The 26215-nt window shown below is 45.0% G+C and overlaps 1 protein-coding gene across 4 annotated transcripts; it reads left to right on the top strand.

Moving 5' to 3' along the window:
* Positions 1 to 9944: 9944 nt before the first annotated feature.
* Positions 9945 to 22737, top strand: LOC543458 (protein NRT1/ PTR FAMILY 8.3). Of its 4 annotated transcripts, none has more exons than XM_044520023.1 (6): positions 9945 to 10158; positions 10807 to 10916; positions 11640 to 11739; positions 12076 to 12293; positions 20821 to 21377; positions 21742 to 22737. In XM_044520023.1, exons 2-6 carry the CDS (start codon positions 10848 to 10850, stop codon positions 22562 to 22564), a joined length of 1767 nt encoding a protein of 588 aa, XP_044375958.1. In that variant the 5' UTR covers positions 9945 to 10158; positions 10807 to 10847; the 3' UTR covers positions 22565 to 22737. The 4 variants fall into 4 exon arrangements, with proteins under 4 accessions (XP_044375958.1, XP_044375957.1, XP_044375959.1 ...); XM_044520022.1 differs by having other exon boundaries at positions 9950 to 10158; positions 10725 to 10916; XM_044520024.1 differs by having other exon boundaries at positions 9962 to 10120.
* The last annotated feature ends 3478 nt before the right edge of the window (positions 22738 to 26215 follow it).

Genomic DNA, 26215 nt, shown 5'->3' with positions numbered 1-26215 from the left:
TTCACTTTGGTACTGTCAAAGACAAGGTTCATCATTGTTTTAACACAATTCCTAATGTACCATATCATTTCTACAATTTATATTGAAAAATATAAGCCATGGAAACTAGAAAACAAGCAAACTATGCAATGAAAACAGAATCTGTCAGAAACAGAATAGTCTGTAATTATTTGAACAGCAACCATACTTCTGCTACTCCAAAAATTATAAAATAAAATGGTGTACGTGAGGAATTTGTCTATTAATCTTGTGAAAAAAGAATAAACTCAAAATCACTCTTCTGTAAAAAATGGTAGCTAATCCCGTGAGCAAAAAGTTTCTGCTTTTACAGCAAGATCACATTAACTCTCACCCAAGTCTTCCCAAAGGTCTTACTTGGCACTTTATTGAAACAAAAGCTATAAAACATGATTAATACAGTAGCTTAATCATTTAAACACACAAAAACAGTAAGGGTAAATATTGGGTTGTCTCCCAACAAGCGCTTTTCTTTAATGCCTTTTAGCTAGGCATGATGATTTCAATGATGCTCACATAAAAGATAAGAATTGAAACATAAAGAGAGCATCATGAAGATTATGACTAGCACATTTAAATCTAACCCACTTCCTATGCCTAGGGATTTTGTGAGCACACAATTTATAGGAACAAGAATCAATTAGCATAGGAAGGCAAAACAAGTATAACTTCAGAACTTTAAGCACATAGAGAGGAAACTTGATATTATTGCAACTCCTACAAGCATGTATTCCTCCCTCATAATAATTTTCAGTAGAATCATGAATGAATTCAACAATATAACCATCACATAAAGCATTCTTTTCATGATCTACAAGCATAGAAATTTTTCTGCTCTCCACATAAGCAAAATTCTTCTCATTCGGAATAGTGGGATCACTAATTCCTAAAGTTGACACTTTTCCAAACCCGCTTTAGATGATATTATTATTCATACTCCAAAAGATATAAGTGAAGTTCATGGAGCATTCTACAATTAATATAGACTAACCAATATCCAAGCTCAGAATATGTAAGTGAAGCACACGAAGCATTCTATAAAACCATACTCAAAAGATTTAAGTGAAGCACAAAGAGCAATTCTATAAGAGCATACTTAAAAGATGTAAGTGAAGCACATGAAGTATTCTATAAATCAATGAAGGGCTATATCATACTAGCATGTTTCTTAAAGGAAAAAACAAAACCACAAAGGACACAAATCATGTGAACAAAACAAAAACCGAGGTATACCGGTATTTGTTGAAGAAGAAAGATGGGATGCCAACCGGGGCATCCCCAAGCTTAGATGCTTGAGTATCCTTTGAAATATTTACTTGGGGTGCCTTGGGCATCCCCAAGCTTGAACTCTTGCCTCTCTTTATTCTTCTCATATTGATAGCTCCTCGATCTTCGAACACTTCATCCACACAAAACTTTAACAAAAACTTTGTGAGATCCATTAGTGTAATAAAGCAAACTACCACTTTAAGGTACTGTAATGAACTCATTCTTTATTTATATCGGTGTTAAACCTACTGTATTCCAACTTATCTATGGTTCATACCCCCCCCCCCCGATACTCGCCATAGATTCATCAAAATAAGCAAACAACACACGAAAAACAAAATCTGTCAAAAACAGGACAGTCTGTAGTAAACTGGAAGTTTAGTAAACTTCTGTAACTCCAAAAAATTCTAAATAAATATGAAAATTTAAAAAATTTGTACAGAAGTAATGTGCAAAAAGTTTCAGACCCATTTTACTTTCCAGTAAAAAATGTAAATTCACGCGCTACAGCCAAAGTTTCTGTTTTTGTACTGCACAAAGTAAAGAAGCAATCTAATCATCCTAAAACCAAAGCTTGGCACATTATTTTTATAATACAATGGATATACACAAGGGGATAATTATTTACAGAGAAACTTCCATGAAAAATTCTACATTGTTTCCGTGAGCATGAACACAAGTGCTCAAGGTCGACCCTCACTTCTTCAATGCATAACTTTCCAATCACTTCTCTTTTTCAAAAGCTTTTTAGGCATGATCGGCAAGTAAAAAAAATTTGTATTTTCATTCTTTAATTTTTTGTATGTTTCACCCACAACTAAACAGAAACAAAAAGGAAAAACAAAATCTACTTAGTGGAGAAAGCAAACAAGCACACACGAGAATATCAACCCCACGCTATTGCTCCCCGGCAACGGCGCCAGAAAAGAGCTTGATAATCCCCAAGTGCAGGGAATCATCGTAGCAATTTGCAAAGGTGGAAGTGATAAGTATGAAGTGTCAAACCCACAAGGAGCTAAAGGTAAGATCAATATTCTCTCAAGTCCTATCTGCCACTGATACGACTCTACGTACACCAAACGTTTGCTTCCAACTAGAAACGAGAAATAAAACTACGTTGTGGGTATGAAGAGGATAACTTTGCATGATATCGGAGAGCTAAAATATAAAAGTAGGTGTTGTTATCATAAACTTAGAATATATTACTAAATATTATAAATAGCGAGTGTGGAATAATGATGGGTCGGTGTGCGGAATTATCCTAGGCAATTGTTAACTAGATCGGTAATCACTATTGCAATTTCATATGAGGGAGAGGCATAAGCTAACACACTTTCTCGTCTTGGATCGTATGCACTTATGATTGTAACTCTAGCAAGCATCCGCAACTACTAAAGATCATTAAGGTAAAACCCAACCATAGGATTAGAGCATCAAGTCCCTTTTATCCCATACGCCGTGACCCACTTATCCGTGTTTATGCTTCTGTCACTCAAGCAACACAGACAATAAGTAAACCATGGACATATTGCAACACCCTACAGCGGGAATCCCTCACGCTTGCGCGACACGGAGGGCACCATAGGATAGCACCAAAATAAAACATACAACTCATGCCAATCCAGATCATCAATCAACCCAAAGACAAAGGATATCTACTCAAAACATCATAAGATGGCAACACTTCATTGGATCATAATATGTGGCATAAAGCACCATGTTCAAGTAGGGATTACAATGGGGTGCGGGAGAGTGGACCGCGTAAAAGAGATGGGGATGGTGATGATGGTGATGTTGATGAAGACGATCACCGCGGCGATGATTCCCCTCCCGATGGCACTCCGGCGCCACCGAGACAGAGGAGGAGAGGTTCTCCCCCTTGTGCTTCCTCCTCCATGGCCTCCCCCCTGGATGGGGAGAGGTGGCCTGCATGGCGATGATGGCCCCTCCGGGATCCTCCTCCATGGCCTCCGGTGACGATGGCCCCCTCCGGCAGGGTGCCAGAGAGGGCCTAGATTGATTTCTCGTGGCTACAGAGGCTTGCGGCGGCAGAACTTCCGATCTAGGTTAATTTCTGGTGGTTACTGTATTTATAGGAGAGGTTGGCGTCGAGAACAAGTCAGGGGCCCCACGGGTAGTCCACGAGGCACAGGGGCGCGCCCCCCACCCTCGTGGGGCCCCCGGGACTCCCCTCCGGTAGATTTTTGTTCCAGTATTTTTTATATTTTCCAGAAAAATTCTCCGTTGATTTTCAGCGCATTCCGAGAACTTTTATTTCTGTACAAAAACAACACCACGGTAGTTCTGCTGAAAACAGCATCAGTCCGGGTTAGTTCTAATAAAATCATACCAAGATCATATAAAACAATAGTAAACATGGCATGAATACTTCATAAATTATCGATACGTTGGAGACGTATCACCAAGCCCTAATCTCTCTCGGGAGGGCTGATCTGGAGTCCGTTCGGGGCTCCATAGAGGGGAATCCGTCGCCGTCTTCATCATCAACCATCCTCCATCACCAATTTCATGATGCTCACCGCCGTGCGTGAGTAATTACATCGTAGGCTTGTTGGACGGTGATGGGTTGGATGAGATTTATCATGTAGTCGAGTTAGTTTTGTTAGGGTTTGATCCCTAGTATCCATTATGTTCTGAGATTGATGTTGCTATGACTTTGCTATGCTTAATGCTTGTCACTAGGGCCCGAGTGCCATGATTTCAGATCTGAACCTATTATGTTTTCATGAATGTATGTGAGTTCTTGATCCTATCTTGCAAGTCAATAGTCACCTACTATGTGTTATGATCCGGTAACCCCGAAGTGACAATAATCGGGATCACTCCCGGTGATGACCGTAGTTTGAGGAGTTCATGTATTCACTAAGTGTTAATGCTTTGGTCCGATACTCTATTAAAAGGAGGCCTTAATATCCCTTAGTTTCCAATAGGACCCCGCTGCCACGGAAGGGTAGGAAAAAAGATGTCATGCAAGTTCTTTTCCATAAGCACGTATGACTATATTCAGAATACATGCCTACATTACATTGATGAACTGGAGCTAGTTCTGTGTCACCCTATGTTATAACTGTTGCATGAGGAATCGCATCCGACATAATTATCCATCACTGATCCAATTCCTACGAGCTTTTCACACATTGATCTTTGCTTAGTTAGTTTTCCGTTGCCACTGTTACAATTACTACAAAACTGCTACTGTTGCTTTTGCCACCGTTACCGTTACTTCCATACTACTTTGCTACTAAATACTTTGCTGCAGATATTAAGTCTTCCAGGTGTGGTTGAATTGACAACTCAACTGCTAATACTTGAGAATATTCTTTGGCTCCCCTTGTGTCGAATCAATAAATTTGGGTTGAATACTCTACCCTCGAGAACTGTTGGGATCCCCTATACTTGTGGGTTATCAGTAGGGCGGTGAGGGCGGCGAGTGTTGGGTAACGCAGTAATTTCAAAAAAATTCCTACGCACACGCAAGATCCATCTAGGTGATGCATAGCAACGAGAGGGGAAAGTGTTGTCTACGTACCCTCGTAGACCGAAAGCGGAAGCATTATGACAACGCGGTTGATGTAGTCGTACGTCTTCATGATCCGACCGATCCTAGTACCGAAAGTACGGCACCTCCACGATCTGCACACGTTCAGCTCGATGACGTCCCACAAACTATCGATCCAGCTGAGTTTCGAGGGAGAGCTTCGTCAGCACGACGGCGTGATGACGGTGATGATGAAGCTACCGGCGCAGGGCTTCGCCTAAGCACTACGATGATATGACCGAGGTGGATTATGGTGGAGGGGGGCACCGCACACGGCTAAGACAATGATCAACTTGTGTGTCTATGGGGTCCCCCCCTCCCCGGTATATAAAGGAGTGGAGGAGGGGAGGGCCGGCCCTCTCTATGGCGCGCCCTAGGGGAGTCCTACTCCCACCGGGAGTAGGATTCCCCCCTTCCAAGTAGGAGTAGGAGAGGAAGGAAGGACGAGAGAGGGAGGAAGGAAAGGGGGGCCGGCCCCCCTCCCAATTCGGATTGGGCTTGGGGGTGCGCCCCCTCCTAGGCCGCCTCCTCCTCTCTCCCTCTAAGGCCCAATAAGGCCCATACACTCCCCGGGGGGTTTCGGTAACCTCCCGGTACTCCGGTAAATGCCCGAACTAACCCGGAACCATTCCGATGTCCAAACATAGTCGTCCAATATATCAATCTTTATGTCTCGACCATTTCGAGACTCCTCGTCATGTCTGTGATCATATCCGGGACTCCAAACTACCTTCGGTACATCAAAACACATAAACTCATAATACCGATCGTCACCGAATGTTAAGCGTGCGGACCCTACGGGTTCGAGAACTATGTAGACATGACCGAGACACGTCTCCGGTCAATAACCAATAGCGGAACCTGGATGCTCATATTGGCTCCCACATATTCTACGAAGATTTTTATCGGTCAAACCGCATAACAACATACGTCGTTTCCTTTGTCATCGGTATGTTACTTGCCCGAGAATCGATCGTCGGTATCTCAATACCTAGTACAATCTCGTTACCGGCAAGTCTCTTTACTCGTTCCGTAATGCATCATCCCGTAACTAACTCATTAGTAACATTGCTTGCAAGGCTTATAGTGATGTGCATTACCGAGAGGGCCCAGAGATACCTCTCCGACAATCGGAGTGACCAATCCTAATCTCGATCTATGCTAACTCAACAAACACCATCGGAAACACCTGTAGAGCATCTTTATAATCAACCAGTTACGTTGTGACGTTTGATAGCACACAAAGTGTTCATCCGGTATTCGGGAGTTGCATAATCTCATAGTCATAGGAACATGTATAAGTCATGAAGAAAGCAATAGCAACATACTAAACGATCAAGTGCTAAGCTAACGGAATGGGTCAAGTCAATCACATCATTCTCTAATGATGTGATCCCGTTAATCAAATGACAACTCATGTCTATGGCTAGGAAACTTAACCATCTTTGATTCAATGAGCTAGTTAAGTAGAGGCATACTAGTGACACTCTGTGAAAGATCGTGGATGTCGCCTAGAGGGGGGGGGGTGAATAGGCGCTTTAAAATAATTACGGTTTAGGCTTGAACAAATGCGGAATAAACCTAGCGGTTTATTTGTCAAGCACAAAACCTACAACAACTAGGCTCACCTATGTGCACCAACAACTTATGCTAAGCAAGACAAACAACTAGGTGATAGCAAGATATATAACAAGAAACAATATGGCTATCACAAAGTAAAGTGCATAAGTAAAGGGCTCGGATAAGAGATAACCGAGGCACGCGGAGACGATGATGTATCCCGAAGTTCACACCCTTGCGGATGCTAATCTCCGTTTGGAGCGGTGTGGAGGCACAATGCTCCCCAAGAAGCCACTAGGGCCACCGTAATCTCCTCATGCCCTCGCACAATGCAAGATGCCGTGATTCCACTAAGGGACCCTTGAGGGCGGTCACCGAACCCGTACACTTTGGCAACCCTTGGGGGCGGTCACCGGAACCTGTCAAATTGCTCGGGGTGATCTCCACAACCTAATTGGAGACCCCGACGCTTGCCCGGAGCTTTACACCACAATGATTGAGCTCCGAACACCACCAACCGTCTAGGGCGCCCAAGCACCCAAGAGGAACAAGCTCAAGGGCACCAAGCACCCAAGAGTAATAAGCTTCTCAACTTGTAACTTCCACGTATCACCGTGGAGAACTCAAACCGATGCACCAAATGCAATGGCAAGGGCACACGGAGTGCCCAAGTCCTTCTCTCTCAAATCCCACCGAAGCAACTAATGCTAGGGAGGAAAATGAGAGGAAGAACAAGAAGGAGAACACCAAGAACTCCAAGATCTAGATCCAATGGGTTCCCCTCACATAGAGGAGAAAGTGATTGGTGGAAATGTGGATCTAGATCTCCTCTCTCTTTTCCCTCAAAAACTAGCAAGAATCCATGGAGGGATTGAGAGTTAGCAAGCTCGAAGAAGGTCAACAATGGGGGAAGAACACGAGCTCAAGAGATGAGGTTCATTGGGGAAGAAGACCTCCTTATATAGTGGGGGGAACAATCCAACCGTTACCCCCACTTCAGCCCCGCAGAGAGCGGTACTACCGCTTGGCCAGCGGTACTACCGCTTGCCCCTATAAGCGGTACTACCGCTCCCCCTCGCGGTACTGCCACTGGGCCCAGAGCGGTACTACCGCGGTGGCAGGGCGGTACTACCGCAAACGAGCAGTACTACGGCCCCCACTGCCGCGGCTAGTACCGTAAAACCCGACACGAAAACAGACCCCTCGAATCGAGGCGGTACTAACACGAGACCGCAGCGGTACTACGGCTGGGGGCTACCAGCGGTACTACCGCTCTGGAGCGGTACTACCGCTTGTAGCACTCAAGCGGTACTACCGCTCCGGCCCGCGGTACTACCGCTAGGAAACCAAAACTGCCATAACTTCTGCAAATGAGCTCCGAATTGAGCAAACTCAAGCTTGTTGGATAGAGGAAGACGAGTAGCATCAAAACAACGACATGAGGGGAGGTATGCCAACAAATAGAGGAGTGAAACCTCCAACCGAGAAGAACCGGCATAACCTCCAACATCGAAAACATCATAGAAGGTGCGAGTGAACTCCGTTTTCGATGAACTCGAGCTTGTCATCAAGATGACCATAAGCTCCAAAACTCACAAAGAGAAGAACCAAACAAGAACCAAAAAAGATGATGCAAGGATGCAATGGTTTGAGCTCTCTACGAATGATACGATCAAGCTACTCATCGAGAGCCCCCCCTTGATAGTACAGCGATCGATCCTATAACCCGGTCTCCCAACTACCAGCATGAGACCGGTAAAATAGAAAACCTATCAAGAGCAAACCTTTGCCTTGCACATGGTCCACTTGAGCTAGATGATGATGATCTTGACTCCCTCAACTTGGACCACCTTTCTTGGTTGCGTTGGCTCGATGAAGACTAGTTGATTGCTCCCCCATGCTCCACTATGGGTGAGCCACTCTTCCGCACATCTTCACAAGTCCATTGTCACCACAATGGACGGCAAGCTTCAAGCATTTGATCTCTTCATGATGCTTCACTTGAACTTGCACACCGCAACATCTTCACAAGTCCATTGTCACCACAATGGATGGCAAGCTTCAAGCATTTGATCTCTTCATGATGCTTCACTTGAACTTGCACACCGCAACATCTTCACAAGTCCATTGTCACCACAATGGACGGCAAGCTTCAAGCATTTGATCTCTTCATGATGCTTCACTTGAACTTGCACACCGCAACCTAACCCCACAAAGAACTCTCACGAAGATCATGGGTTAGTACACAAAACGTAATTGACAATGCTCACCACACCATGGGATCGCTTGATCCCTCTCGGTACATCTTCTACGCTTTGTGAGTTGATCAAGTTGATTCACTCTTGACTTAGTCTTGATCAACCATGAATCTTTTCAACTCTCTTCATTTGGATGATGTCTTGAAGATATACATGAATGATCACACAATCTTCTTCTCCAAGACATGCTTGCAATAAGCTCAACTTTCACATGACCAATCTTTGGATAATTCCTTAATAACACCTTGGTCACCACATAAACTCCTTGAAACCAACACATGAACTTCAAGAAATGCCTACGGACAAATCCTTCAAATATAACTCAAGGCAACCATTAGTCCATAGAGATTGTCATCAATTACCAAAACCAAACATGGGGGCACCGCATGTTCTTTCACTCTGTTTGTCCATGTATTCACACATGTACTAAGTTTCCGGTTAATACAGTTCTAGCATGAATAATAAACATTTATCATGATATAAGGAAATATAAATAACAACTTTATTATTGCCTCTAGGGCATATTTCCTTCAGCGAGGACCATGAGATGTTCCTCTTGCTGGACGTCGCCCTCGGCTTCCTCCTCCAGCAGCGCGGCGAGCGCTTCCTCGTCGTCCGAGTCCATTGCCAAGGCAGGCAAATCGCCGAACACCTTGCGGGCGCGTACCCGCCGCTAAACTGCCCCTCCGCGGCCGGAAACGGCGGAAAAATCACCCAGCTGCTGGCGGAAGGGCTGCATCGGTGAAACCTCTGCTCTTTTTCCGGCGGGGATGGCTATCTAGCGGGTGGGCGGTGCCGGGATACAGCCGGTTGGCGGCCGAGCGCGCGGGGGGTGGGAGGCGAATCGGGAAGAAAGACTTGACTTTTCGCCTGACCGTGTGGGCCAGACGTGCTTTTCCCTTGCGCCGGAGCCCCCGAGCGCCCCCCAGTGCGCCGGGTTCGGCCTGCTATCACCGGGCCCAAAAACGAGCCGAACTGGCGGATTTCGGCGTCCTGGGGATGCGACTGGAGCGTTTTTTCGAGCCGGCGTCGAAAAAGTCGCCTAGGGGGCCTGTTGGGGGCGCGGCTGGAGATGCTCTAAGTGGATAAGGGGAGAGAAGTGCTCGAACGATCTAAAAAGATGACGTGACACTGGATTTGTTCCGTGATTCGTGCTAAGGTATCGTATGGCAGGCGCAACGTTCGGGGCGATTTGCCAAAATCTAGCATGTTCGGGCGTTATCGATTCCGCAAAAAAAAAAGCTTCAACTTCCAAGCCTCCAAAAGTGTACCACTGGATTTCTCCTACCACCAGGTGGGCCTTTCCGCGGAGCGGCAACAGATATTTCGAGATTCGAGGGAGTGCTGCGTGGTGCGTCTGCTCTCCTCGCCCCGCTTCTCGTCCTACAGTCGTTCGCTCTCCGGTCTCGCCGCCTCGGGCTCTCCGCTCAATCCAGTTCGATCTTGCGCCCACGCAGTGAGCAACTCACCAAGCTTCTAGCAGTTCTTCTCCGAGTACGTACTAGTATTTCCATGTGCTTCTTCGTTGATCTGGCAAGGCAAGGCTCTTCCAGCTGCTGCGTGCGTGGTGCAGTGGAGAACTCCACGGCGCTCGCTGCTGCCTCTTCTTCCTCGGTTTGGAAGAAATCCGGGCAGCAGCATGCCGTAATTTTCCTTTCGAAGTAGTAGAGTAGTTCGTTGCTCGTTTCCCAGCTGACTCGTGGGACCCACCACGATGGGGTTTGAGGGGGGTTGGTTGGCACTGGCACACCTGCCAACACCATACCAATGATAGAGCCCCTTTTTCATGTCAAAAGAAAAAAAAATGATAGCCCCTTTTTAATATGCATTATGTCAAAAGAGGAATGCATATTTATAGATATCCGAAGCAGTTGTATTTTATTCCCCATATCTTCATATAGTACATTATGTATGTCTCACGATCTGTAGCACGTTTGTCTATGCTCGATGATTGCGACGTCTGAAGCGGTTGGAATGAGCATCCTCCTCGCACAATTCCATTGCTGTTGGAGCCGCTGGCGATCATTTGTTGCTTACTCTATTTCGGTGCATCATTGTAGGGCCAGATATATGTTGATTGAGGCATCCGACCTGCAGCCCCATCCTTTTCATGTCATCTTCTCCTTCCTCTTGCTTTCTCAGGACATCAACCTCGTTTCTTCCCCTGCAACTGCAAGAAGAACATGGTCATGGACTCCACGGATCGATTTGACAAGAGCCCTCTGCTGGACGGAGGCAGCTCATCACAGGAGGTTAGTGCTCCCCCCCCGGTCTTTAGGCTTGTTTGCGCGAACTCTGTTATCACATATGTATTCAGAGTTTCAGACTTTGCTCTTTGTAGTTCATTCGTAAGAACATCCATTATGTTCGTGCTGTGTGATCTAGATCATCGATGTAATAGTGTATGCTGTTCAGGCAACAGCGTCTTGCATACTTCTAAACAGCTCGACAAACTAGTGAATATATTCTCGGAAGTACTATTCTGTTCTCTCTTTTTTTAACCACGAACCTGTTCGTACACAGATAAAAAAATACTCTCCTTTTTTGTGGGAAAACAAAATACTCTCTTAGCCATACTTATTATATGCATGCAATTTGTCCTGACTGCATAAAATGCCGTGAAAGTACTGTTTACAGTCGGTGTCCTGGCTAATTTTGAGATTTAATACTAGCTACGTTGTTGCAGGTTCAAATAAAAGATGAAAAATGTTCTGTAGGAATAAAGTATCGCGTACTCGATTCTTTTATGACCTTCTTTGGTTCTACTTACCAAGTTAAATTCGTGTTATATATTTTAAAGCTTATTTGGATTTGTTATATTTTTCAGTTTGAGGCTAACTGTTCCCATGTCAGTCGGAGTAGTATTATTTATCTGTTACCAGTCCTCCCTCTGTTCATATTGTTTTACCTGTCAGCGCCATTATATTACCTTTTCATGTTCATTATGGTTACTTCTGCTTTACTGTGAAATGCAGAATTCCACGGAATATACAGGTGATGGATCTGTTTGTACCAGTGGTCATCCTGCTTCCAGAAAACATACAGGGAACTGGAAGGCCTCCTCCTTAACCATAGGTCAGCTCACTACAGCACAACGCTTGTGCATTATTAGCCTTTCTATTATAAGAACCGTAGATATGTGATGGTTAGATACTTCTATACATTCTATCGAGAATAAATACTTTTTTTTTTTTGCGAAAGATCGAGAATAAATACTTGAACAGTGACACTTATTCACATTCTTAACGTTCATATACTGATATACATCCAGAGTTCCAACATACTATCTGTGAATATATTTGGTCTCTTCAGACACTGAACCGAACTCTTGGTTAATTTGACACTAGAATTTTATGGCCGCATTCTGTATTGACTGTAAGATCTAACAGAAAGCGAACTACGTTGTTGCAGTCTGTTCATTCTGCTGCTATCTGGCCTATTCTTCAATTGGAAAAAACCTAGTCAGTTATCTCACAAAAGTCCTAGATGAAACAAATCTGGATGCTGCAAGACATGTTGCAACTTGGCAAGGTACTAGCTATCTCGCGCCTCTGGTTGGAGCCTTCGTTGCTGATTCATACCTGGGGAAGTACCGGACAGCTTTGATCAGCTGCACAATTTTCATTATGGTAAGCGATACAAATCACTCATGCCCATTTATGATTCAAAATAACCACAAAGAGTCAATAGTACCTCTTTTTTCAATAATCACTGTCAACAAAGATTCTACTACGCTGAATTTTTTTTTGGAAAAGGAGGATGACCCCCGTCCTCTGCATCTGGAGATGCATGCGGCTATTTTATTGATTATTCTCGAGGAACCTTACAAAGTAGAACAACAATATGCCTGAATCCGCCATCTTGGCAACATCTGCCGCTACTCCTATCCAAATGATGAAGGGGTGCAAGCTGGGCCACACACCCAAACCTCTCACCTAAGCCTAACATCTAAAGCCGAAGGCCCCGACAGAGCCATCTGCCGGGTCCGGGGCTCAAACCGGTCCGACGCACTCACATGTGTCGTCGCCGCCATCTTCCACTGGTCCATCTTCAGAGCAGATTGTGATGGGACCCGACTAGACGGCGAGTCGTTCGTTGGCCCAATCTTTCACGGTACACGAAAAACAGCGACAAACCACGATGATTCTCGTAATAGCAGCAAACAGACGAAGGAATAGACGAACGGCTCTTTGGATCAAGCAGGACACCAGAAGACCAAAGTGCACAAAAACCAGCGTATAATCAATCACAATCACAGATCAATTCCACGCCAAGCAACTCTCAGATCCCTCGTGGATCAGCAAGCAAATATCTTTGGCGCAACCATAACGCTGCCTTTTCTGTATATTGTTCAACTCTGAAAAAACTCCCGTACAAAAGCTGAAACCTGCCCATTATATAGGCGACACCCATGCTGATCAAATACTTCTCCTAATTGGACTCGTACAGATCCAAACAAACCAGACAAAATCTAGCAACCGACCTATACTCCTTTTCCGATTTAAAAGCTCACGTACAGACTCCAAAGACTACGTATTAGGACTCTCTAATTGCAAGGAAACTAATTAAATATTCTGGCCACGTTGATCACATAGTATCTAATCAAAAGATAAATGAGATATTTCTTTGGCACGCTCTGGACTACCATCTTGGAGGTGTTCTGAAATTTGGCATCACCGTATCTTTCTTTGGACTAGCTGGTGGCACCTCCACGCAAATAAAACCAACATAAAACGCAACTGGAGTTTGCGTATTTGCATGTACAGAGGCCTTCATGTAACATGCGTCTCTCTTCTCTCGACTAATGTGTGGCATAGCTCCTATAACACATGTGAAATCCTTCATTACGCTATTAAAGGTCACATCATCCCCTCCCTCTTCAAAGGAAACCGTCCTCAGTTTCGGATCAGCCTTTGCAATCTTCTTCTTCAATGGAACATGTTCATCCACCTTGATTGTATTGCCAAACATTGGGCGTAGCACACATCGCTTTCCAGCATCCCAAAACGAATATGTGTTGGTTGGACCTTCATGTGTTGCGTTATGGTCGTATTGCCATGGCCTTCCCAATAATAAGTGGCATGCTTCCATTGGTATGACATCACATATCACCATATCAGTATAATCACCAACAGAGAATTTGATGCGCACCTTATGAGTAACCTTCAACTTCCCAGTATGATACAACCACTCGACACGGTGGGGTTGCGGGTGCTTCCATGCAGGCAACCCCAAAGCATCAACCAACCCTTTGCTGACTGCATTGGTGTAGCTTCCACCATCTATTATCAGCTTGCAATTGGTGTTGTTGATCTTACATTCAGACTGGAAAATATTCCATCGCTGCCCCTTATCCTCAATTCGATCTTCTTGCACTCGCTGCACCATTAATGATGGGTATGCTTCTGCAGCTTCAAAACTCCTCGCATTCACTTCTTCCTCATCTTCAGATTTCTCACTAGACGGGTCAGCATTTTTCTCTCCATCACTCGCAGACATGTATCCTTCTTCTGTGAGGAGAACTCTCCTCTCATTATGACACTCAAACTTCTTATGCCCCTTGCCACCACACTTAAAGCACACAATATTACTAGTACGAGAGTTCGAAGCACGAGATGATTCAACCTTGGATGGAGATACTTCCTTGGTAGCCGACTTAGAATCAGATTTGAAACCACTATTACCACCACCCTCTCTCTGAAAATTACGTCGCATCGAGTTTGATGAATTATCATGACCGGCACGACGCTTTACTTGCTGCTCCGCTCGAATGGCATGGTGTAATAATCCTTGTAATCCATTATATTCTACCATATCAACACGATCTCGTACCTCTGATTTCAGACCATGCATGAGTCGTGCCATTGTAGCCTCTTCTTGCTCCTCTACCCCTGTACGAATCAATAATATTTCCATCTCCTTATAATACTCCTCAACACTAGAGTTACCTTATTGAAGCTGCTGCAAGCGTGTGTACAAGGTCCTAGTGAAGTGCTCCGGAACGAAGCGTCTCTTCATGATACTCTTCATCTGATTCCAAGACTCTGGACGCCCTCCCGCGCGACATAGTTGGTTCCACCATATTAAAGCATAGCCCGTGAACTCAATAGATGCAGCACGAACTTTTTTCTCCTCGGTGTACCGCTGTCCATCAAAAATCTGATCCACGCGCATCTCCCACTCCAAATAATCATCCCGATTGTCTTTGCCGCTAAACGACGGTATGGAAATTTTTATTCTTCCAATACCATCATCTTCGTAGGCGCGTCGCGGACGTTCATGTCCTCCCCCATGGTGTAGGCCACCTCCATGATGGTTATAAGCACACCGCACGGGCTCGTAATAGCTACCAGCCCCCTCAGACTGATGGTCTTGATGTTCACCATTGTTGCGAACTTGTTCGCCTACCCGCTGTCCAGATAATTGCCGATGACGACGCGGTGCAGCAGACCCATCACTAGGTGGTGAACGTGGTCTCAATCGATGAACGGCCTCAGTCAAATCAGCAATCTTTTTTCCTAGACTTTCCTCAACCTTGTCGATGCGCCTCCCCACTAGATTTAGCACATAGTCACGAGTTGCCTCCAATCCTAGCACGATAGCCGGCGCAACACTCGGATCATAAGTGGGCAAGGGCAGCTCGTCTTCCGCATCTCCTTCATGTGCACCATGCACACTTGACTTTGATTTATGTGAATTCACCATTGTAGCAACTCAAGTAGATCAACTGAAGAACCAGAGAGAGAAAAAATTGTACCGTGATCAACCTTGCTCTGAATACCACTTGATGGGACCCGACTAGACGGCGAGTCGTTCATTGGCCCAATCTTTCACGGTACACGAAAAACAGCGACAAACCACGATGATTCTCGTAATAGCAGCAAACAGACGAAGAAATAGACGAACGGCTCTTTGGATCAAGCAGGACACCAGAAGACCAAAGTGCACAAAAACCAGTGTATAATCAATCACAGATCAATTCCACGCCAAGCAACTCTCAGATCCCTCGTAGATCAGCAAGCAAATATCTTTGGCGCAACCATAACGCTGCCTTTTCTGTATATTGTTCAACTCTGAAAAAACTCCCGTACAAAAGCTGAAACCTGCCCATTATATAGGCGACACTTACGCTGACCAAATACTTCTCCTAATTGGACTCGTACAGATCCAAACAAACCAGACAAAATCTAGCAACCTACCTATACTCCTTTTCCGATTTAAAAGCTCACGTACAGACTCCAAAGACTACGTACTAGGACTCTCTAATTGCAAGGAAACTAATTAAATATTCCAGCCACGTTGATCACATAGTATCTAATCAAAAGATAAATGAGATATTTCTTTGGCACGCTCTGGACTACCATCTTGGAGGTGTTCTGAAATTTGGCATCACCGTATCTTTCTTTGGACTAGCTGGTGGCACCTCCACGCAAATAGAACCAACATAAAACGCAACTGGAGTTTGCGTATTTGCATGTACAGAGGCCTTCATGTAACATGCGTCTCTCTTCTCTCGACTAATGTGTGGCATAGCTCCTATAACACATGTGAAATCCTTCATTACGCTAGTAAAGGTCACATCATCCCCTCCCTCTTCAAAGGAAACCGTCCTCGGTTTCGGATCAGCCTTTGCAATCTTCTTTAATGGAACATGTTCATCCACCTTGATTGTATTGCCAAACATTGGGCGTAGCACACATCGCTTTCCAGCATCCCAAAACGAATATGTGTTGGTTGGACCTTCATGTGTTGCGTTATGGTCGTATTGCCATGGCCTTCCCAATAATAAGTGGCATGCTTCCATTGGTATGACATCACATATCACCATATCAGTATAATCACCAACAGAGAATTTGATGCGCACCTTATGAGTAACCTTCAACTTCCCAGTATAATACAACCACTCGACACGGTGGGGTTGCGGGTGCTTCCATGCAGGCAACCCCAAAGCATCAACCAACCCTTTGCTGACTGCATTGGTGTAGCTTCCACCATCTATTATCAGCTTGCAATTGGTGGTGTTGATCTTACATTCAGACTGGAAAATATTCCATCGCTGCCCCTTATCCTCAATTCGATCTTCTTGCACTCGCTGCACCATTAATGATGGGTATGCTTCCGCAGCTTCAAAACTCCTCGCATTCACTTCTTCCTCATCTTCAGATTTCTCACTAGACGGGTCAGCATTTTTCTCTCCATCACTCGCAGACATGTATCCTTCTTCTGTGAGGAGAACTCTCCTCTCATTATGACACTCAAACTTCTTATGCCCCTTGCCACCACACTTAAAGCACACAATATTACTAGTACGAGAGTTCGAAGCACGAGATGATTCAACCTTGGATGGAGATACTTCCTTGGTAGCCGACTTAGAATCAGATTTAAAACCACTATTACCACCACCCTCTCTCTAAAAATTACGTCGCATCGAGTTTGATGAATTATCATGACCGGCACGACGCTTTACTTGCTGCTCCGCTCGAATGGCATGGTGTAATAATCCTTGTAATCCATTATATTCTACCATATCAACACGATCTCGTATCTCTGATTTCAGACCATGCATGAATCGTGCCATTGTAGCCTCTTCTTGCTCCTCTACCCCTGTACGAATCAATAATATTTCCATCTCCTTATAATACTCCTCAACACTAGAGTTACCTTGTCGAAGCTGCTGCAAGCGTGTGTACAAGGTCCTAGTGAAGTGCTCTGGAACGAAACGTCTCTTCATGATACTCTTCACCTGATTCCAAGACTCTGGACGCCTTCCCGCGCGACATAGTTGGTTCCACCATATTAAAGCATAGCCCGTGAACTCAATAGATGCAGCACGAACTTTTTTCTCCTCGGTGTACCGCTGTCCATCAAAAATCTGATCCACGCACATCTCCCACTCCAAATAATCATCCGGGTTGTCTTTGCCGCTAAACGACGGTATGGAAATTTTTATTCTTCCAATACCATCATCTTCGTAGGCGCGTCGCGGACGTTCATGTCCTCCCCCATGGTGTAGGCCACCTCCATGATGGTTATAAGCACGCCGCACAGGCTCGTAATAGCTACCAGCCCCCTCAGACTGATGGTCTTGATGTTCACCATTGTTGCGAACTTGTTCGCCTACCCGCTGTCCAGATAATTGCCGATGACGACGCGGTGCAGCAGACCCATCACTAGGTGGTGAACGTGGTCTCAATCAATGAACGGCCTCAGTCAAATCAGCAATCTTTTTTCCTAGACTTTCCTCAACCTTGTCGATGTGCCTCCCCACTAGATTCAGCACATAGTCACGAGTTGCCTCCAATCCTAGCACGATAGCCGGCGCAACACTCGGATCATAGGTGGGCAAGGGCAGCTCGTCTTCCGCATCTCCTTCATGTGCACCATGCACACTTGAATTTGATTTCTGTGAATTCACCATTGTAGCAACTCAAGTAGATCAACTGAAGAACCAGAGAGAAAAAAATTGTATCGTGATCAACCTTGCTCTGAATACCACTTGATGGGACCCGACTAGACGGTGAGTCGTTCATTGGCCCAATCTTTCACGGTACACGAAAAACAGCGACAAGCCACGATGATTCTCGTAATAGCAGCAAACAGAAGAAGAAATAGACAAACGGCTCTTTGGATCAAGCAGGACACCAGAAGACCAAAGTGCACAAAAACCAGCGTATAATCAATCATAGATCAATTCCACGCCAAGCAACTCTCAGATACCTCGTGGATCAGCAAGCAAATATCTTTGGCGCAACCATAACGCTGCCTTTTCTGTATATTGTTCAACTCTGGAAAAACTCCCGTACAAAAGCTGAAACCTGCCCATTATATAGGCGACACCCACGCTGACCAAATACTTCTCCTAACTGGACTCGTACAGATCCAAACAAACCAGACAAAATCTAGCAACCGACCTATACTCCTTTTCCGATTTAAAAGCTCACGTACAGACTCCAAAGACTACGTACTAGGACTCTCTAATTGCAAGGAAACTAATTAAATATTCCGGCCATGTTGATCACATAATATCTAATCAAAAGATAAATGAGATATTTCTTTGGCACGCTCTGGACTACCATCTTGGAGGTGTTCTGAAATTTGGCATCACCGTATCTTTCTTTGGACTAGCTGGTGGCACCTCCACGCAAATAGAACCAACATAAAACGCAACTGGAGTTTGCGTATTTGCATGTACAGAGGCCTTCATGTAACATGCGTCTCTCTTCTCTCGACTAATGTGTGGCATAGCTCCTATAACACATGTGAAATCCTTCATTATGCTATTAAAGGTCACATCATCCCCTCCCTCTTCAAAGGAAACCGTCCTCGGTTTCGGATCAGCCTTTGCAATCTTCTTCTTCAATGGAACATGTTCATCCACCTTGATTGTAGTGCCAAACATTGGGCGTAGCACACGTCGCTTTCCAGCATCCCAAAACGAATATGTGTTGGTTCGACCTTCATGTGTTGCGTTATGGTCGTATTGCCATGGCCTTCCCAATAATAAGTGGCATGCTTCCATTGGTATGACATCACATATCATCATATCAGTATAATCACCAACAGAGAATTTGATGCGCACCTTATGAGTAACCTTCAACTTCCCAGTATGATACAACCACTCGACACGGTGGGGTTGCGGGTGCTTACATGCAGGCAATCCCAAAGCATCAACCAACCCTTTGCTGACTGCATTGGTGTAGCTTCCACCATCTATTATCAGCTTGCAATTGGTGTTGTTGATCTTACATTCAGACTGGAAAATATTCCATCGCTGCCCCTTATCCTCAATTCGATCTTCTTGCACTCGCTGCACCATTAATGATGGGTATGCTTCTGCAGCTTCAAAACTCATCGCATTCACTTCTTCCTCATCTTCAGATTTCTCACTAGACGGGTCAGCATTTTTCTCTCCACGCAAATAGAACCAACATAAAACACAATTGGAGTTTGCGTATTTGCATGCACAGAGGCCTTCATGTAACATGCGTCTCTCTTCTCTCGACTAATGTGTGGCATAGCTCCTATAACACATGTGAAATCCTTCATTACGCTATTAAAGGTCACATCATATTGAGGTGACAACCTTGGCAGGTCCTCCGCTATGGACGCCACCACGACGCCAAACGACGACCTCCACCTACGCGAGCCTTGGCAGGTCCTCCGCCATTGACGCCACCACGACGCCAGCCGACGACCTCCATCTACGCGAGTCCATCTCCAAGCAACAGACGTAAATCCATGCGAGGATAGGGCCGCACCACCGCCGTCGCCCACCACCCACAAGCGCCACCAACCCCAAGGTTCCCAAAGCGCCGCCTTCAAGAAGGGAACGCCGCCGTGAGTGCCGCCGCCGCCCAACAAAGTTAGGGCTTTCGCCCAGGAGACCTAGGGGAAGGTGAAGTGAGGAGACCAGTCCATACCGACGCCTCCAAGGAGGGGAATGGCGCCCTCAGGCGTCACCGTCGGCGCGGCCGGTCATGGCCGGCCAGGGATTTCGCCCGAACTAGATCCCCGTCACCAGCAGCGCCTCCTGTACAGAACCGGCGACCAAGAGTAAGCGCGGCCCGACCAGGCTGGCCCGCACGCCGAACAGGGGAGGAGGGGAGGCGCCAGATCGCGCGCACCGACCGACGCAGAAGCCGCCGCCGGCTGCCAACGACCACCGGATCCCGCCGCTCGCGCGGCCGGGACACCAGATCCACCGCCGGCTGCTAGCCGGCCGTGCCTTGCCAATGGAGCCGCCGCTCTAGATCCGGGGCTCCCCACGCAGAAGCAGGGCAACCGAGGCCCCGCCGACTGTTCTGATGGATGAACAATACAAATGCTACTTGGTTCTGGTGTTAAGTATTCATGCATAGTTATGATATGATATGCGCATCCAACACATCTCGAACATTTATCTAAATGTGCATCATTTTGTAGTGGAAGAACAACCTAAAAATTGCACAGAGCTATAACATCTGAGAATACATTGGCCCTTAACAAAAGAAAAGAGAAGCTACAAAAACCAAATACACCAACAAAACTAGCAACAACCTATAGACCTAATGACAAGAGATCAAACGATGTTTGTTTACCTTAACATGTGCATTCAATATCTGAACTCAGTTTTCTTAACATTTTTGTTTAACTTGTTTTTTTCGTTCTGTTATTCAGGGAATGATGATGCTGCTTCTATCAGCAGCACTTCCATTAATCTCAGCCGGTCCTCATGCTTGGACTCTTTGGGCAGATCCTATCTCTTCTCGGTACATTATATTCTTGGTTGGGTTGTACATGGTTGGTTTAGGGTACGGTGCACAGAGCCCTTGCGTCACATCTTTTGGAGCCGATCAATTTGATGACACCAATGAGATGGAGAAGACCAGAAAGAGCTCTTTCTTTAATTGGCACTATTTCTCAATCAATGCTGGTTCATTGATCGCTGGGACTGTTATTGTCTGGGTTCAAGAACATGAAGGCTGGCTCTGGGGCTTTACAATTTCTACACTATTTGTGACTTTAGGTATAAGTGTGTTTTTCTTGGGCTCCATTGTGTATAGATTTCAGAAACCTGGAGGAAGCCCTCTAGCAAGAATATGGCAGGTTGTTGTTGCAGCTTCTCGGAACTTCGATAAAGTTTTGCCATGTGATTCCTCAGCTCTTTATGAGTTTTCGGGGCAAGGATCGGCAATCGAAGGCAGCCGGAAATTGGAACATACAAGTGGACTTGAGTAATACTCTGCTGAGATTTCAACTCATAACTTTATAATTTATGCATTCATTTTATTTTGAATTTCCTTTCAAGTAAAGTTGATTAATTTATTTTCTAATAATAGATATGTAAGCTACATTTTAAGTTACATTCAAATAATTGAAAAGGGGAAATAATATTGCACACTTTTGTGAAAATTCTATGTTAGTACAAATGGATGTGCTGAAATTCGTAGAAAAATAAATCTCTTCTTTTTCAAGTATTAAGTAAGATTTCTATAATTAGGGAAGTAGTACTAATATTTTTCGATAAAGAACCTGAAACAGTCTGATCAAGTAGATTTCTATAATATTGAAGCAGTAATATTTTTCTTCCTCATTCAGGTTCTTTGATAAAGCTGCAATTCTGACACTACCTGACTGTGAATCTCCTGGCCAACTTAATAAGTGGAAGATTTGTACCGTCACTCAGGTAGAGGAGTTAAAGATTCTGATCAGAATGTTCCCAATTTGGTCAGCAATGGTATTGTTTGCTGCAGTTCAGGAACAAATGTTTTCAACATTTGTAGAGCAAGGGATGACAATGGAGAAACACGTCGGGTCTTTCGAAATACCCACTGCATCCTTTCAATCCATAGATACACTTACTGTCATTATGCTGGTTCCAATTTATGAGAGAGTCCTTGTTCCAGTAATAAGAAAATTCACCGGCAGAGCGAATGGCATATCGTCGCCACAGCGAATAGGGATTGGTTTATGTTTCTCCATGCTCTCAATGGTGTTAGCAGCATTGGTGGAGAGTAACCGGTTACAGATTGCACAGTCCGAAGGTTTGGTGCACAGCAAGGTGACTGTTCCGATGAGCATCCTGTGGCAAGGACCCCAGTACTTCCTGCTAGGCGTCGCCGAGGTGTTCTCCAACATTGGGCTAACTGAATTTTTCTATGATGAGTCTCCAGACGCCATGAGAAGTTTAGGCATGGCATTCTCGCTTCTTAACATCTCGGCTGGAAATTACCTTAGTTCGTTTATCCTTTCCCTTGTGCCGGTATTCACAGCCAGAGGAGGCAGCCCAGGGTGGATACCTGATAACTTGAATGAAGGGCATCTGGACAGATTCTACCTGATGATGGCTGGGCTGAGTTTACTGAATATATTTGTCTTTGTATTCTATGCTAGGAGGTACAACTGTAAGAAGGCTTCCTGAGCCTCCTTGACCTTGGCATTATAATTGGAGACTGTAACTCTGTAGATATGTCTTTTTTAAAACCAGAGACACTCAATGTGAGACTCTACATCTCATTATGAGAAATGGTGCTGTTAAAAAGTGCTTTTATCTGGAAAAGAAATTTAAATACCTAAATTTTCCGGTTACTTCTATGTTACATGGCTCCAAGGAGTTACTCTACTTGCCAGTGCTTACACATATTTTGAGTGGATTTGAGCTTTAGGGATACTACTCCATACTCCATACCTAAATGTTAGGGTGTGAGGAAATTGTACTGTAATATCATCATGTGCACAGGTAAACTATACCTCACATGCTTCAGGTGACGGGTTTATCGCGGATTGCATACTCAACTGGACCTTCCGACCCCTGCAGAGAAGTTTATCTATTCGAATAGTCGTGTCCCTCCTTAAAAGGACGACCCGGAGTTGTACCTTGACCTTATGACAACTAGAACCGGATACTTAATAAAAGACACTCTTTCAAGTGCCAGATGCAAACCGGTGATCACTCTCTCACAGGGCTCACAGGGCGGCGAGGAGAGCATCGCCGGGTAGGATTATGCTATGCGATACCATCTACTCTCTTCTACATGCTGCAAGATGGAGGCTGCCAGAAGCATAGTCTTCGACAGGACTAGCTATCCCCCTCTTATTCTGGCATTCTGCAGTTTAGTCCACCGATATTGCCCCTTTACACTGATACCCATGCATATGTAGTGTAGATCCTTGCTTGCGAGTACTTTAGATGAGTACTCACGATTGCTTTCTCCCTCTTTTCCCCCTTTTCCATTCTTCTCGGTTGTCGCAACCAGATGTTGGAGCCCAGGAGTCAGACGCCACCTTCGACGACTCCTACTACACCGAGGGTACCTACTACTACGTGCAGGCTGCCGACGACGATCAGGAGTAGTAGGAGGATCCCAGGAAGGAGGTATGCGCCTCTTTCGATCTGTATCCCAGTTTGTGCTAGCCATCTTATGGCAACTTGTTTAACTTATGTCTGTACTCATATATTGTTGCTTCCGCTGACTCGTCTATGATCGAGCACTTGTATTCGAGCCCTCGAGGCCCCTGGCTTGTATTATGATGCTTGTATGACTTATTTTTTATCTTAGAGTTGTGTTGTGATATCTTTTCGTGAGTCCCTGATCTGGATCATACACGTTTGTGTGTATGATTAGTGTACGACTGAATCGGGGGCGTCACAAGCACATATGTCCAGTTGAATATAGATAGCATGAGTTATTATTATTAACACCACCCTTGAGGTGAATATGTTGGGAGGGGAAACCATAAGCCCCTATCTTTCTATGTGTCCGGTTGAATCGTTTTGCTCATGTGTACGCGGTGAGTGTTATCAATCATAGAAGACTATATGATGGTTGAGTATGTGGACTTGCCTAAAGGCTCCGACACGTGACCCTTCCTGAAAAGAAGATGAATTGTAGTTGCAAAGTTGACTGAGAACATAGTTTGTTGGTTTCTAATAGAGATTTTACTTTATATTTTGATTGTGTGATGAACTGTTACTTATTCATGAGAAGTATATGATAAATGTCTTATGTTTAAATTCATTGCTGTTATAATAATTCACATGATGCTTCTATGTCCGTATTTTGTTTTTATCGACACCTCTCTCTCTCAAAGCATGTGGACATGTTTTTCGATTTCCGTTTTCGCTTGAGGACAAGCGAGGTCTAAGCTTGGGGGAGTTGATATGTCCATTTTGCATCATGTTTTCTTACTGCTATTTATGATGTTTTTATCCATAATAATGCTTTTTGGAGTAATTCTAATGCCTTTTCTCTCATAATTTGCAAGGTACACACCAAGAGGGAGAATTCCGGCAGCTGGAAATCTGGACATGGAAAAGCTACGTCAGGCTACCTATTCTGCACAACTCCAAACAAGCTGAAACTTCACGGAGATTTTTTATGGAATATTTAAGAATTATTGGAGCAAATAACTATCAGAGGGGGCCCACCAGGTGGGCACAACCCACCTGGGCGCGCCAGGGGGCCCAGGGACGCCCTAGTGGGTTGTGCTCACCCAGGCCCACCTCCGGTGCTCATCTTCTGTTATATAAGTCATTTTGACCTAGAAAAAATAAGGAGATTACTTTTGGGACGGAGCGCCACCGTCTCGAGGCGGAACTTGGGCACGAACACTTTTGCCCTCCGGTGGAGCGATTCCGTCGGGGGAACTTCCCTCTTGGAGGGGGAAATCATCGTCCTCATCATCACCAACAACTCTCCCATCTTGGGGAGGGCAATCTCCATCAACATCTTCAACAACACCATCTCATCTCAAACCCTAGTTCACCTCTTGTGTTCAATCTTGTTACCGGAACTATAGATTGGTGCTTGTGGGTGACTAGTAGTGTTGATTACATCTTGTAGTTGATTGCTATATGGTTTATTTGGTGGAAGATTATATGTTCAGATCCATTATGCTATTTAATACTCCTATGATCATTAGCATGTTTATCATTTGTGAGTAGTTACTTTTGTTCTTGAGGTCAAGGGAGAAATCATGTTGCAAGTAATCATGTGAATTTGATATGTGTTCGATATTTTGATAGTATGTATGTTGTTATTCCCTTAGTGGTGTCCTGTGAACATCGACTACATGACACTTCCTTGGGCCTAAGGGAATGCATTGTGGAGTAGCAATTAGATGATGGGTTGCGAGAGTGACAGAAGCTTAAACCCCAGTTTATGCGCTATTCCGTAAGGGGCCGATTGGATAAAGTTTAATGCTATGGTTAGAATTTATTCTGAATACTTTTCTCGTAGTTGCGGATGCTTGCGGGAGGGTTAATCATAAGTAGGAGGTTTGTTCAAGTAAGAACAGGACCTAAGCACCGGTCCACCCACATATCAAATTATCAAAGTAGCGAACACGAATTAAACCAACATGATGAAAGTGACTAGATGAACTTCCCGTGTACCCTCAAGAACGCTTTGCTCAATATAAGAGACCGTTTTGGCCTGTCCTTTGCCTCAAAAGGATTGGGCTACCTTGCTGCACTTTTGTTACTACTATCGTTACTTGCTCGTTACAATTTATCTTCCTATCAAACTACTCCACTACTTACAATTTCAGCACTTGCAGACACTACCTTACTGAAAACTACTTGTCGTTTCCTTCTGCTCCTCGTTGGGTTCGACACTCTTACTTATCGAAAAGAGCTACAATTGATCCCCTATACTTGTGGGTCATCAAGGCCCAGCGGGGCATTTGCAACTCTGTGCCCGCCCGCTCCCGCCCATCATCATTCGCGTCATCCTCGGTCAGGCGGCGTGAGGAAAAACGACACCCAGCACCTCCATCCCTGCTCCTCCCGACGACGCTAGTTCACATTCCTGCAAAGCCGAGCCAGCGGCCACGACTTCATCATTCGGAGGCGCAGGTTGCTCGCCACGCGAGGTAGAAGGTATGCATGCCCGATCTAGCATGTTCGACCACAGGTCGTGCAGATCCGGGACCGAGCCGCTTCCGCTTGCTGACTCCAAAGATGACCTCCTCTATGACATCATCTGCTGGTCCTTCGCCTTGGTGAAAGCGAATGCCTGCTGCCGGCACAAAAATGCCAAGGTATTGCTCTCGGCATCAAAGAGTCCAAGCG

This window comes from Triticum aestivum, chromosome 4D (assembly GCF_018294505.1).
Source record: "Triticum aestivum cultivar Chinese Spring chromosome 4D, IWGSC CS RefSeq v2.1, whole genome shotgun sequence".
In the NCBI taxonomy this organism is placed as follows: Eukaryota; Viridiplantae; Streptophyta; class Magnoliopsida; order Poales; family Poaceae; genus Triticum; species Triticum aestivum.
The sequence above is the reverse complement of the archived record's forward strand: the minus strand, read 5'-3'. Positions and strand labels throughout refer to the sequence as shown.